Raw genomic sequence first — 16,083 nt, forward strand, 5'->3', positions numbered from 1 at the left:
GACACAAATACAAAAAGTGACACAATCATTAGGCCCCCAAAGAACAGAAAGGAGAGAAAAGGCTAGGGCTGCATTTGGGAAATGACAAAGGTTTATAGAAACATACTCTTCCAGATGCTGTATGGTTGTGATTCTTGGAAAACCACAGGGTTCTGAGTGACACAAAGTACAGAGCCATAACCAGGGCAAAACAATGAGGGCTTTGACCCAGGGCACTGAGAATGAGAAATGCATTTCTTCTCCTTAGATCACTCCCATCCCACATGGTCCTCTGCCAACCTGTATTATTACACAACATGACTTCCCCTAGGGTCTAGATGTTCTAGCCCTCTCTCTGACGGTTTGCTTCCCTATCCCTAAGGTTCCGGACACAGTCATCCCTTGACATAATTATACCCAGGGTTTCATTATCTTCTGTCATTTCCCACTCTCTTCGACCTCTACCTCCACACCAATTCAACTGATTTTGCCCTAGATGCAAGAATTCGATATTATGGCTCTACCAAAGGGAGGAAATGGAGAAAGACATATGGTGTGTGTAAGTAGATTGCAGCATATTTCCAGGGATGACCTACATGCAGGAAGTAGCATAAGGGATTTAGGAAATGTATGATTAGAAAAGGAGGAGGGTTGGCCGTGGGGCAAGAGCAAGAGATGGAAAATAGATACCAATACTGTAAACGTGAAAAAGAGACAGGGGAAGAACTTCAGCACACGGGCAGATCTTCTATGGAAGATCTCTGGGAGAACCTGGACAAGAATCACACAGGATAGAGAAGTGTTAGTGGGTTACATGATCAGGACCGCTGAAGTACTGAAGAATTCAAATAACATGCTATGAATAAAATGAATGAAGAAAGAATTAGAAGTGAAATGGTCAAAGAGGTCAATTTGTGTGAGGTTCAGTTGAGGGAACAAGAGGTGTTTATAAAAGCTAGAAAAGGGAAGACTTGGGGGACATGCTAGCTATTTTCAAAATATTTGAAGGGCTGTCATGTAGAGGATGGAATAGACACATTCTCTTTGGCTCCAGAAGGCAGAATAATGGGTAGAAGTTGCAATGAAGCTAATTTAGGTCTGATGTCAGGAAAACTTCCTAATAATTAGAGCTATCCCAAAGTGGAATGGGCTATATTGAGAGGTGATGGGTTCTCCTTTCTTGGAGGTCTTCAAACTGAGGCTGGATGACCACTTGTCTGGTATGTTATAGTGGGGATTCCTTCCCGGTATGGGTTGGACTAGATGGCTGCTGAGGTCCCTTCCAACTCTCATATTCTGTGATTCTGTGGTAGAGTGGGAAAAAATATTTGCATCAAACACCAATAGAAATATGATATACAAAAATATACAAGGGATTGACACAAATATATAACATTGAGCCATTTCCCAATAGTAGTCAACAGATATGAACTTACAAACTATAAATGTCCACATGAAAACATGCTCCAAATAACTAAGAGGAATAGAAATGTGAATTAAAACAACTCAGTCCATGCAAATGGGCAAAGATAAAAATATATAAGAATTGGAAGAGCTGTAGGAAGGCAGGCACACTGATGCACTCTTGGTGGAGTTGTGAAGTGATTTAATCATTCTAGATTTCAATTTTGAATAATGAAAAAAAGTAACTACACCCTCTGACCCAACAATCCCACTACCGAACACATACCCCAAGGAAGTTGATGTTAGACACAAAAGTCCAATAAATATAAACTACTCTTAGCAGCACACTTTTTGGTAGCAAGGAACTGGAAACAAAGTGGGTGCTCACTGTTTGAAGAATGAAGAAATTATAATATATGAATGTAATGGAATATTACTGTGCTATGTTAAATTACAAATATATGCAGAATTCAGAGAAACATGAAAAGATTTGTACAAACTGATTCAGAACAAAATAAGCAGAACCAAATGAACAACATATACAGTGGCAATAATAATGTAGATGAAAAGATCACTAAACAGAAACTGAACTCTAAGAATGGAAAAAACAATGAAGGTCCTGGAGAAGCAATAATGAAATTTATCTCCGCCCTTGTGGTAGAGAGGTAGTTGTATAATGTGTCAGAATGAGGTTTCAGTATTATATTTTTTAGCTTAACTGTCAGACTGATGACCATTATGAATTACCACGTTCAGACTAGAAAGGGCTGGGATATAAAGACAAAAAGCATCAATAAAACAGTTTTTTTTTAATGAATGAATAAATATCATCTTTGGGTTTAAAAAAAAAAAAGACAAATAACATTATGCTAAGGAACAAATCAAAAAGAGTTAGTCCTTGACTTTCAGGGGCTTTTTGGGGGTGGGTTCCATACCTGTGATTTCAATGGTATAAGGGAATTCCCAGTGTGGAAACTCTCTCCAAAAATAGAAAATAGTAACTTATTTGTAACTTGTACTCTTAGAGAGTTGCAAGGGGTCTCTGAGAAATTAAGGGATTTGCTAATGGTCATCAGGTATGAATTTAACTCAGGTCTTCCTGCTTCCCAAGGACAGCCATCTACTATTTATATTAAAATGTCTCTTGAGAGACTTATGACAAAAATAACCATATGACAAAACCATAATTTAACCTATTTTTATACAGTGCTTTATAGTTTACCAAGCACTTTGCATATATTATGCTATTTGTTCTTCATAATAACTCTGGGGGGTATATAGAGTAGGCATTATTATCCCTATTTTATTTTCTTCATTTACTTATTTGTTTTTAGTTTTCAACATTCACTTCCATAAGATTTTGAGTTCTAAATTTTCTCCTCTCCTCTCCCTTCCCCCCACCCAAGACAGCATACAATCTGTATTATCCCTATTTTACAGACATGAACTTCTTCATCCTGCAAGATCATGTTAGCCCTAGAACTTAACATCTTCTCCATACTTTCTGACCTTGGGCCCCTTCTCTGTGTCTGATTACCGGATGGAGACCTCTCTTCCCAGAACTTCCATTAAAGAGGGAACACAGGTCAGCTATCTCTTTATTTCCCACTCAGCAGCACTTTGCTGGCCTTCTCTATCATGCCCCCTTCACTAGGGTACCTTCTTCTACCTCCTCCTCTCACTTGAGACATTAAGCAACTTACCAAGATGTCAGAGTTAGGAAGTAGTCACATTGGGGGATATGGATCAGTATTTCTGAGTAAAACTCATAAGAATCTAAGACAAGAACTTTATTCAGAAGTAAAGGCTATAATACAATTGGCTGTCTGAATGGGAGGCAGGTCACTTTAGTTCACACCAGACAAAATAATACTCAACAAAACCAATAAGAAACTACAGTAAGTGACATCATCCATACCTGAATGGCACAAAAACAGTCCAACAACCTATGAGCAATAGGAAAGGGTCTCCTCCTTCCCTGTAAAGACAGTGTTAATGTCTCCTTGTGCAATTAGTGATGGAACACATGTAATCTGCAAGGCTCTGTGTCTGGAGGCAGCAAGAGGAGAGGGACACCCCAAGAAAGTCCCCGAGTGGTCAGAAAGTACCACTGTGGAGACCTTGGAAGCTCTTGGTAGAGGTATGAGATAGGGATCAGAGCAGTACCAACCAGTGACTATTGGAATGCATCAGTAATCAGACCAGGTTGGCCCAGGCCCAGGGGTTCTGAGATCCCTATAGCTTTGTCCTAAGATGCAGAAGGCTCTAGAGATCCAGAACTCTGAAACTCAAGAGATTTTGGTCGGGGAGAGCTAACACTGGGAAGGAGAGGTTAGCACAAGAACCCAAAGGACTCAGGGAACAACCAAGCAGAGATGAACACCCCACAGCAGGGTGTGAAGCCTGCCCCTGGCAAAAAGCATCAATTCAGTTAGAGAGATAAATAAAACAAAGAAGATCTAACCAGTATAAAAAAATTACCACAAATAACACCTTCCTAACAACTATAAGCAGAGACTCAAAGGAAAATAAATAAAATTTCCAAAATTAAATAAAAGCTCTGACAGAAAGAACTGGAAGAATAAATAGCTTAGAGAGGAAAAGTGGTAAACCTTCCCTAAGAAATGGGCTCCCTAAAAACTAAAGTAGACTAGAAATCATTGACTCTAAGAGATAGCAAGAAAAATTAGAATAAAATAAAAAAATAGAAAAAATTTTAGAAAAATTAATTGACCTTGAAAATAGGCCAAAGAGGGGCAGCTAGGTAGCACAGTGAATAGAGCACTGGTCCTGGAGTCAGGAGGACCTGAGTTCAAATTCGTCCTCAGAAACGTAACACTTACTAGCCATGTGACCTTGAGCAAGTCACTTAACTCCAATTGACTTGCATTAAAGAGAAAATCACTGGACTTCCCAAAAACTATGACTTAAAAAAAAAAGATTTAACACTATATTTCAAGAAATCATAAATGAAAACTTTCCAGAGCTACTAGAATCAGAAGGTAAAGTCAAGTTTGGAAGAATTTACTGATCACTTCTTGAAGAACCCCAAAAGAGAAAGTCCCAGGAATGGTCATAACCAAAACCCCAAACTCCCACACCTAATTAAAAATACTTCAAGGATTCAGAAAAAAAGTAGTTCAAGCACCAAGCACTCACTGTTAGGACCACATAAGACCTAGCAATTTCTACTAAAAAATAAGTGGAGATTTTAGAATACAACATTCCAAAAGACAAAAGAAATAGGCTTATGACTACAAATAATACTAATACCCTACAAAGCTGTATAATCCTACACAAGAAAAAATGGAGTAGAGGACTTTCAAGCATTCCTGATTGGAAAAAAAAAAACAATAAAGACGTGTAGAAACTCTGAAATACAAAAAGAATTCAGAGAAACCTAGAAAGGAAAATTTATTTGAGCAAATCAGAAGCTTTGGATCACAATAGCTCACAATAAACAACAACAATGATAACAAACTCACAAGATTTTGTACAGAAATAGAAATGGTATGCATTAGTTCACTGACTCTAGAATTTGAGGAATCTCTACTTATTTTATTATGTTAAGCAAAGACAAATACAGGGAAAGGATGAATCGATAATGCTACATCACTTACTCTAAGAGAACCCTCAAGTCCCATTGTAGGATCAGGTAGTGTAATTGGAGAAGTGATGTCACTAAAGAGACACCAAAAGGCACTCTCTAACTTTCAGGGTCTGAATAAGAGACCTAAAATAGTCTTTTCCTGGTCCAAGCTAGTTCAAAGACAAAGTTTTTCTAAGGTTCCCTGGTTTTTTAGCCTCCTTTAGCCTAGACTCCTCTTAGGAATGTCTTAAGGACGACATGATCTAAGCAGCATCCTTGAAGAGAATGCTTAATAAGTCTTTAAGCACCTAAGAGAGAACAGCTACCAGCCGATTTAAAGGTCTGAAGAGAAAGAACAAAAGTATCTCGGCCAGATCCACCAAAAGCATCCTTCTTTCCAATGCCACTGAGAGATGAAGGAGGGAAGGGCAGAAGGGAGTGCCAGGTGGACCTGGCACTGGGACGGCCCTTGAGGATAACATTTATATGTTAGGATAACTATGGAATGGCCCTTTAGGACTAGGACTCCTAGTACTATATGGCCAGAAAAGGATGACTTCCGAGAAACCGTTTTCATGTCAAGATCGGGTGATACACAAATATTCTCCTAGGTGTAAAAAGGACAAAGCTAGATATTAGACTTTATCTTTTGCTAGTGGGAAGAATTCTGCTCATTCTAAGTTCGGCTTAAATGAACACTGGGATAACAAAGAAGCTGTATAACCCATATCTCTGAGATCCTTCTGCCAAAGGTCCATGGCAATACATGAGGAACCATGTCCAAGGGACAGGCTGGAAGAAAAGAAACATTTATTGAGCTCCTATTCTGTGCAAGGCTCTGTGCTAAGTACTTTCCAAATACTATCTCATGTCATCCTCTCAACAACCCTGGGAGACAGGTGATGTTATCATCCCATTTTTAGAGTTGAGGAAAGTGAGGCAGAGGTTAAGTGACTTGCCCAGGGTCACACAGCTAGTAAGTATTTGAAGCTGAATTTGAAGTCAGGTCTTCCTGATTCTGTGCTCAGTTGTCTTCCTACTGCACCATTTTGCAGCCTCTGTTGCCTAGTACCAACAACACTATTGCTTCAGAGAGCTTCAAGTTAGATCATATCTATGTTAAATCCAGGTTTGCAAATCCCCAGAAAAGAAAGAGAATCTCTCAGTCATATGAAAATATTTTGGAGATTCAGGTGCCTTCGAATAAGGCTGAGAAGAAAGCAAGACCTTGAATTGTCCCCTTAAAGAACCTTATTTTATTTTATTTAATCATATTTAAAACTGTCATTTTACCACCCCAAGGATCCTTAGGTTTGCATTATGAGTGAGGTTTCTAAGCAAGAAATATTCCATAGTAGCTGAAGTCTCTATTCAAAGGAGAATACAATAAAATATTAAGTTAGATCAGATGATAGGGTGAGGATCTTTTTAAAAAAGCATTTTGCCTCAGAAATAAAATAAGAAGTGAAGACATTCCAATTTAATCACAACCTTGAAATGCAAATGGACTTAGGTATTAAACAATGTTATATTCAAAGAGCAAAGTAACATAAGGGAAAACATGATGGCCAGAAATAGAAATTGAAGAGATACCTGCTTGCATGGCCAACTGTGTAAATCCTATCTTTCACTGCCAAACGGACTTGTATTTACAGCAGATGGGGCCAGAATGACCAAAACTACCTTTGGAGAAGGAAAGCAGAGAGCTAAAATTTGCACTCAGGGGGAGAAAGTTCTTTCCAAATAAATTTCTACTGCCAGGTTTAGGGCTTGGAAAGAAACCATCTGGTGTTATCATCTTTGAAGCTGAAAGAAACAAATTCTCTAAACCCATGGAAACAGAGGAACACATTTTTGCACTCTATTCCCCCCATCCCCTTTCCTTGTCGATATGGTGTGGAGGGCCAAGAACAATGGGTACTCTTAACTAGAAAGAGATATTAACTTTAAAATCAGGGCCAGTCCATCCAATGGTGATAGTTAGATAATCCTGTTAGATACACCCTTCTATATTATATATGAAAACAGAGCTGGAGGTTCTCCAACCAGAGGTACTAATGTCGATTGTAAAACTATCTCCTCGCAAGTTAACAATCACAGATATCTCAGATTTGGAAGGGACTCAGCACATTAGCAATTCATTCATTCATTCATTGGTGGTTATTATGCAGCAAGCACTGTGCTAAGTGGGGGGCATACAAATAGAAAAAAAATGAAATACTCCCTGCTCTCAAAAAGCTCATACTCTAATCAGGGAAGACAATAAATAAAAAAGAGTTCAGTTGCAGGGCAGAGAGGAAGGCCCATAAGTCCTAAGGGCACAGTTATGGAGGGCATGGCAAGGCCCAGAGGCCCTTAGGTTATGTAAGTAGGTCAGATGACAGCGCCAGGAGACTGCAGGGTATACAGGCAAGGCAGATGGCAAGGCACAGAGGGCCTCAGAAGGCAGTGTGTGTCAAGGAAGATGATAACAGACAACATTGGAAGGGTTGAAGGAAAAACAGCACATTAATATACTGTTGAAATACAATTTGGAATCTGTGAGAAAAGTAATAAACAATCCGGAGATGCCACCATTGGGCATATACTCCAAGGAGGTCAAAGATCAAGTTAGAAAGTAAAAGAGAGAAGGTCTCCTATGTACTAAAATATTTATAGTATTCATGCCACTTTTTTTTTTGGTAGCAAACAACTGGAAACAAAATAAGTGTTCATCAACTGGGATAACTGTGGCATAGGAATGAAATGAACTATTATTGTCCTATAAGAAATGACAAGTATGAGGAATTCAGAGGAATTTAGTTTATTTCACTGATAAATGATCTCATCAATGTGGGCACACCCTTTATCAATATAGATTACATTCTATGCGTGATTTCTTACTCATCCTGCGGGATTCTGGCCTATGTCCTCCCATAAATCCTGAATAAAAAATGCACTTGACAGATGCTGTGATAGGGCCAGCATCTATCAGGGTCTCCCCTTCTACAATATGGGTTTTCCTTAAAAGGCAATGAAACTGGCCCAGGGAACTGAATGGTCCCTCCAATTTACCTATTGTAGTTTCCTGGTAGCCTCAGACCATATTAATGTGGCTTTTTGGTCACTTAAGGACATAAAGGTCCATTTACATAATGTCCAGTCCCTTCAGACTTGGTAGATGTTCCAGGACCACCTGAGGCACCACACTCTGCCCTACTGATCAGATTCCCTTCCACAAGGAGGTGAGGGGGGCCATGTCTACCTGAGCTAAGTGCTGATATATCCTTGTTGGATATTCTTTCTATACTATAGTTAAGTAAACTTCCTTTTGTTACCTACAAGTGTCTCATTTCCTCCCAGCATCAGACCTAAATTAATAGGTTACTGGCCTGAATAAGTGCCACCCCTAATAGAAGCCTTCCCCTGGGTCTTTTAAAAAACATGTTACGGGTAGCATACAGCACTGCTACTCATTGCTCTCACTGTACCTTTTAGTTTCCTTGTCCTCAGTGTTTTTGGTAATACTTAATATCATTCGGTGCAAGGTATAGTGGTGAAAGTTATAGCTGTCAAATCATTGCAACCTATTGCCTCCACTGTGTGAATCTCTTTTCACCCTTTCAGTCACATGAAATTTTGATTCTTCAGACATGTCTATGTTCCACGATTCATAGCATGATCAAAATATTGGTCTTAGAAATCAGTTTGAGTGCATTTTCCCAGATGCAAAACATTTTGCTGTCTTCCCTTGTCCAATTCTGGAGACAGTTCATTATCCATCTGCAATGTCTGTCTAGTAGACAATTCTCCAATAGGAGGCATGGGGTCATTGGGACAAAATGAAGTCTTCACCCAATTTTTTTCCCATGTGGATTTTTGTTTTGGGTTTTTTTTTTTGTTAAGCTAATAATCTCTTTCAAATGTCTATTCATTTAATGGTAAGGCCTTGTATTTTTGGGCCTTGGAGATACTCTCTTCCAAAATGTGGTCAATACAATGTCATCTGCCAACAGGAGCATCTTGACGCTCCCTCTTCAATTTGGAGCCTGTAGCACATCTTTGGAGACAGTATGGTGAGCTGTCTCACCCAAATCCACGGCCACAAGTATCTATAAATAAATGCCCCAAGTTTGAACGAGATGAACTAGAGGTCCTAACATAAGAGGGCAAATTTGATCTCAATGATATGACTGAGACTTGGTGGGATGAAACTCAGGACTGGGGTAGGGTCTAGTTGGGTAGGGAAAAGGGGGGTGAGGACTGAGCAGTGCATGTTAAAAAGGTATTCTCATGTGAGGAACTCTAGGAATCAAAGGGGAAAAATATGATGTAGAGTATTTGGATAAAAATTTTAAAAGGGAGAAATCAAAATAATCTTATTGTTAGGAGTATACTGTAAACCAGTGGTCTTTACACTTACAGAAGAACCCAAAGACCTTTTGTTTATGTGTTTTATATTTATCAGTATTTACTACATTAAAAATGAAAACTGAAAAATTTTAAAAATATTTATTTATTCATTCATTCATTTAAAAATAACAATTATAAATTCATTACATGTTAACATAAATAACATTTTTTATGAAAAATAACTAATTTTCCAAAACTAAAAAAAATTGGTGAGAATCATGGCATTGTTTTACATATTTGCACAAATCTTTTTAAAGTCTGGCTTACTAGAAAACAAGCTGAATTCTCATACCTGCTTTTGCAATTCAATTTGTTGGAATATGTTGGTTTTTTTAAAAAATATATTAAGAAATCCAGCTTCATACAGATATGTATTTGGAAAGACGGGAGTATTTTAATAGGCAAATAACATCTTAACATTATTACAAAAATAATTTTGACTTCATGGATCCCTGAAAGGATTTTGGGGACCCCAGGTATCCATGTAACATATTCTGAGAAATGCTGCTATAGGTCATCTTGACAGAAAGAGGAAATAAATGAGGAGTTTGGGAAATGGATCACAAGCCTCTCATAGAGCCATGATATATATTAGTGATGGTAGACTTCAATAACCAGATACCAACTTAATCAATCTCTTTTCTCTCTCCCTTCTCCTCCCCTCTCCCTCTCTGTTTCTATTTTCCAGTTTTTGTTTTTGTCTCTGTCCCTCTTCCCTACAGCCAGAGCAGTTAATAGCATCTTGATTTACCTTAGTAATAATTTCATCTTTCAAAAGGTGAAGGAACCAACAAGGAAATTTTATTTTACATCTCATTCTCACTGACAGGGAGGAACTGGTTTCTGGGGTGGAAATGATGGGAACCTAGTAGAAGAAGTGACCACTTCATTCTAGAATTTCGGACAGAGGAAAGAAAATATGAACATAATCTGACAAGCACCTTTGGGGAAAGGTGATTTTAAGGGGTTCAGAGAAGAAATAGATAGGATCCCACAGATTAAAAATCCTTCAATGGGAAATGCTCAAGAATGAAATCCTGAAGACACAAAAGGAAATAATCCTAGTAAGGAAGAAAAACAGAATTTTGTCTGAAAAGACCAACATGGATGTGCCAGGGACTTACCAATCAATTTAAATGCCAAATAACAGAAGACTGTTTTAAGAGCTTGGCATGGTCCTTTAAGAATAAGGCTGGGAACGCAAAAGCTCAGAATGAGCTGATGCTGGTGAGAGAAGCCAAGAACAACAAAAAGGGTTTGCTTGTTGGTTTAACAATATTAGGAGAAAAAAAGAGGACCAAAGCAAGGATAGGTTTTTTTATTTGGGATAAATGGGCAATGATAAACTGACAAGAGGGAAGTGGTTCAATTAGGTGCTCAATTCTCATTTTGCTTCTGCTTTCTCTGGAAAGATGATGGTCCCATTAGAAATGGTCACAAACAAGAATGACTAACGAGGAATTAATATGTAGTAAAAGAACAATTAATTAAGGCATGCCTGCATTCAAATCTTGCTCTAGATATGCGATAGCTGTGTGATCCTGGGCAAATCACTGAAACTCTAGGTCTCATTTTCCTTATCTACAAAATGAGGGTTTTAGACTAGATAAATTCCATCCCAGATCTAAAGCTAGGATCCTAAGAAAGTAGGATAAATTCAGGTCACCTGGCCCAAGTGAACTACATCCTTGGGTCCTGAAAAAACTGGCCAATGTGATTGATGAGTAACTGTCACAAATATTTAAAACAGCATGGGAATGAAAGATATCACAAGATTGGAGAAGGGCAAATGTCCCATTTTTTTTTTAAGGTGTTGGGGCAGGGAGAGAGGACAATATAGTCTGCAAACTATAAGTCGGTAAGTTTAACTTTAATTCCTGGGTAAATTCTAGAATGGATTGTCATAGATGGTTGGTGAATATCTAGAAAGGGAAAGTTATTTTAATACAAAGAGCTAGCATGGCTTCATGAAAAACAAGCCATGGCAGACTAACCACATTTCCTTTTTTGACTCAATTACTATACTAGTAGATGAGGGAAAATGTCAGTACCATATTTTTAAAAAATTTAACAAAGCTGATTAGCTCATACTCTTCCTGTGAAAATGATGAGGAAATGGATTAGATGATAATAAATTGGATAGAGACAGTACTGGTCAGATGGGCACACTCAAAGCATAGTTGTTAGTTAGCAATTCAATGATAACATAGCAGGAGGTTTCCAGTGACATACTCCAGTGCCCTGTGCTTGACCCTGTACTGTTTGGAGGGACCTAGCAGGTGAGAGCTAAGATGATTTAGTGGATAGAACAGTAGACCTAGAGTCAGAAAGCCATGAGTTCAAATCCAGTCTCATATACTGATTGTGACCCACGTCAACTCACTTTCCTCTGCCTGCCTCACTTTCCTTCTATATAAAATGGCACCTATCACACAGGGTTACTGCAAAGACCAAATTAAATATTTGTGAAATGCTGTGTAAACCTCCAAGTGTTATATAAATGTGAGTTATTATTATTATAACTTTGTCATTGACTTCAATAAAGACATACATGGTATGTTTATCAAATTTGGAGATGATACAAAGCTGGGTGGACCAGCTAGCAGACTGAAATAGAGTCAGGATCCAAAAAGATCGTGACAGTCTAGGGCCGAATCCATAAGATTAGATGAAGTGGGAATGAATGTAAAGTCCTGAACTTGGGTACAAGGAATCAATGCTACAAGTATAAGATGAGGGAAACATGAATCTACAACAACTGTTCTGAAAAGGATCTGGGGGTTTTAGTGGACTGCAACCTCTCTCTGAGTCAGCAGTGTGATACAGCAGCCAAAAGCGCCCATGTGACCTTGGGCTTCATAGAATACAGAGTTGATGCAATCCCATTCTATTCTGCCATCATCAGAACTCATCAAGAGGACTGTGTTGAGTTCTGGGCACTACAATCTAAGAAGGATATTGGAAGATAACCTAGTGAGTGGCCAGAAGAAGGTTTGGATGAAAGGACTTTGCATGTTTAGCTTGGAGAAAAGATGACTCAAGGGGAACAGATTAGGTGTCTTCAAGTACATGAAGGGCTCTCATGAGGCTGAGGGGCAAAAGTAGGAGCAAATGGGTAGCAGTTGCAAAAAGGTAAACTGAGGGTTGAAGCTAGGAAATATTTCCTACTAACTAGAGCTGTCCAAAAAATGGAAACAGATCCTTCCCCTCCCTCGTGGAGGTCTTTGAAAAGAGGCTGAGTGAGCGCTCATCTGGTTTGTCTTTGGTGTATGGGTTGGATTGGATGGCTGCGGAGGTCCCTTACAACTGCCAAATTCTGATACTTTTATTTTGTTTCATTCCTCCCTTAGTATCTACATTCAGAAGATCTTTGAAAAAAGTTGTTTCTGTGGCTGTACCAAAGAATTGTGTGAGACACAATTTCAGATTAAGTTTTGCTCTATCAAGGCAAATTTTTTCCTAATAATCAACAAACAAAAAATAATCAGCAAACAATGGGATCTTGTATTTTCTACATCTTTCAATTTAATTCAGTAAGAATTTGGTAAGCACCTACTAACATACCGAGTACTGTACTGGGCACTGGGAATACAAAAAATGAAAAATCATCCCTCTCCTACAAGGCATTCTACTGAGGGGATAAATACAATAAATATTTAAGTGTACAAATGATAATCTGCAAAACTAGAAAAGAGTATGAAAAAATAAGGGGACTGAGAAAGGCTTCCCTCCAAAACTCTTTGCAACAAATGTCACCATAAAAGTCTGATATCTAAGCTATAAAGGAAACTGACCCAAATATATGATCAAAAGCTATTCCCTAATGGTCAGAAATCAAAGTTTTCTAAACAAAAATGGCAAAATGTCAATGATTATATGAAATCATGTTCCAAATTACTAATAATAAAATATATTATTCATACATGACAAACAGCAACAAATAGATGTAAATTAAAATAATTATGAAGTTTTATTTCACACCCAACAAATAAGCAAAGATAATGGCAGCTCCTCTGAAAGATGCAGTGGATTTCATGCCCCATATGCATCACAGCATAATAATAATAATAAAAAAAAATAATAATGGTGATAGAAATCATTTTATGTAATTCCTTGTGGTTTACAAAGCACTCTACATATTATCTCATTTGTTTCTCACAATAATGTTGAGATAGGTGCTATTAATATTCCCATTTTACAGATGAAGAAACTGAAAATGAAAAAAGTTACATGACTTGTCCAGGGCCACACAGACTATGTGTGAGGCAGGATTTTGAACTAAGCTCTACCTGACTCCAAGTGTAATACTGTACCACCTAGCTGTCTGCATGATATTAATAATAACTAACATTTATTTGGTGCCTTGAGGTTTACAAAATTTTACATACGTTTTCATTTGAGACACAATTCTGTAGGAAACGTATTATTATTACTGGGTTGTTGATGGTTTTTTTTCCCCCTAACCAATTTTACAGATAAGGAAGTGAGAGCTTCAGAAGTATTAAGTGACACATCAAGGGTCACAAAATAAAGTTGGAGTTTGAGACAGGCTTGAATTTTTATTTTCCTAACTCTAAGTATAGTGCTCTGGACGCTTCATTTCAGCATTAAATAAAGGCCTGCTATGTGATAGGCACCGTGCCATTGGGTACAGCAGACACAAAAGGCAAAAAGTTCCTGCCTTTTAGAAGGCCCTTACATTCCACAACACTAAACTACCTCAATATAGTGGCCAAAAATTGTGATCTTGGGCTGCCTTAAGAGTCATGGCATCCAGCATGAGAGAGATGGCTTATTTGTATTTTGCACTCATCTGATCCCACCTAGCATACTGTGTTTAGTTCCGGTCATCACATTTTTAAAAAGAGATGGACAAACTGGAGAGCATACAGAGAAATGTCACAAGATGGTCTCAATATCATGCCATATGAGGACTGAGAAAAGACTTGAGGGGAAAAAAAGGAAGGGAATCAGTAACAGTCTTCAATTATTTAAAGAGTTGTCACATGTAAACACTAAAATTAGCTCTGTTTGGCTCCAGGAGGAGGAATTAAGAACAATGGTAGAAGGTAGGGAGAGATAGAATTTGGCTTAACATAGGGGAAAACCTTCTAACAATTAAAGTTATCCAAAAATGGAACGAACTCCCTTGGATAGTGACAGGCTACCCCTTTTTTTAAAGTCTTAGATGAAGGTTTGGTGACCATTTGTTGGTGATCTATTAGTGAGGATTTTTAGGAAGATACTAGATGGACTCTGAGTTCCCTCCCAACTTTAAGATTCAATATTTTCAATATATACAAAGGTCATTCTTCTAAAGATTTTATAAAGACCACATTCATATATTATCAGAGTTGGAAGAAAATCCACTGGTCCTCTAGTCCAACTTGTACCTGAATAAAAATTCCCTCTACAACTTGCGCAAGTGGTCATCCCACCTTTGCTTGAAAATCTTCAGTGAAGTAGAAAACCATAACCTGACAAATTATGCACATAGGTGCGTAGTTACTAATGTGTTCTCCACTGTATATGTATTTGGGCTGGGTTGGGTGTTAGTAATAATATCATAAATAATATCAGAAAGGCAGCATGATCTGATGACAGAGAGATGGCGCTAGAAGTCTTTTTTGGTTTTGACTCTTTATTATCACAAATAATGCTGATATTAATATTTTCATAAATTGGAATCTTCCTTGCTGACATTCATAGTGGTTGTGACGATACTCATCATAAGCAATAAAAATGTATGTTACCAAGTCTCACATCTTTCTTTGACTTTGGATACACGATAAAATGAACTTTGCCAACTTCTTTGCCTTATCAACAAGAATCTATGAGCTATACTTATCTGTCACTTTTGTGTCATATGGTTTCGTTTATAATGAGAATGTCAATATTGACATGACTGAGTTCCTTGAATAGTATGTATTCTCAGTTAACCACTGGACAAATAATTCACATTTGGACATCAATAGTTAATGCTTATAGCAGATCTAAAGACTTTTTTTTAGCACTTTCTCCTTTTCTGCTATGTTGCCAGTCACTGCAGGAGTTCAAGGGAAGCACTTATTTTAACCATTTTTTCTTTTTCTTTGTTTCATGCATTACCACGAACAAAAAAATTCATCAACAAGGACAAGCCTACTGGTAACTTATCTCTCCCTATATAAATGAGCTAGTTCTCATTTAGCAGAATTAATCTGTTGCTAGGACCACACCTGAATACTTTCTAGCATGGAGGAATTTGCTAGAGCTTCTGTCCTATTAGCACAATCTTTAACACTCTAGGATCATCCCCCTGGCACAAGGATTCAAAAATTAGGTGCTCCAATACAGAGTGGTATATTTGGAGTTAAGAGGTCCTGGGGCTGAATCTCCGATATGCCACCTACTTGGTCAAGTCATTTTATCCTCTCTGGGCCTATTTCCTCATCAGTGAAATGAGGAGGTTGGAATAGGTAACTTCTAAGGTCTCTTCCAGCACTAAATCTGAGCCTGTGAGTCACTCAAGAAATACTTGTTGACTGAGTCACTTTGAGATTTTCGCCTTAAATTCAAGTCCGTTAAAAATAAAAAATACCAGCATTGGAAGTAACTTCAAAGTTCATTTATCTAGCCCTGGAATTTTTATTCTTAATGATATTTTTGGCTTCATTATACCACAATTTTTTCTCAGTCCTGCCTTCCTTCACAGAACCCTTCCTTTAACAACAAAGCAA

At 37.9% G+C, this 16,083-nt stretch overlaps 1 protein-coding gene across 6 annotated transcripts in view; it reads right to left on the bottom strand.

Moving 5' to 3' along the window:
* Positions 1-16,083, bottom strand: part of UPF2 (UPF2 regulator of nonsense mediated mRNA decay) — a 200,541-nt gene that overhangs the window by 58,484 nt on the left and 125,974 nt on the right. For 3 of the 6 annotated variants that reach the window (XM_069106395.1, XM_069106396.1, XM_069106394.1), the window contains exon 22: positions 1,135-1,283. The exons of 1 other annotated variant lie outside the window; for it this stretch is intronic. In XM_069106395.1, the coding sequence (XP_068962496.1) occupies positions 1,205-1,283 (79 nt within the window). In that variant the 3' untranslated portion in view covers positions 1,135-1,204. Of the gene's footprint in view, positions 1-1,134; positions 1,284-16,083 lie in introns of those variants that run through there. 2 more of the 6 variants (XM_069106401.1, XM_069106393.1) reach the window with 2 other exon arrangements.

Source organism: Petaurus breviceps, unplaced genomic scaffold (genome assembly GCF_028583685.1).
Source record: "Petaurus breviceps papuanus isolate PSGF00001 unplaced genomic scaffold, PetGlider_PUasm1.0 79, whole genome shotgun sequence".
Taxonomy (NCBI): domain Eukaryota; kingdom Metazoa; phylum Chordata; class Mammalia; order Diprotodontia; family Petauridae; genus Petaurus; species Petaurus breviceps.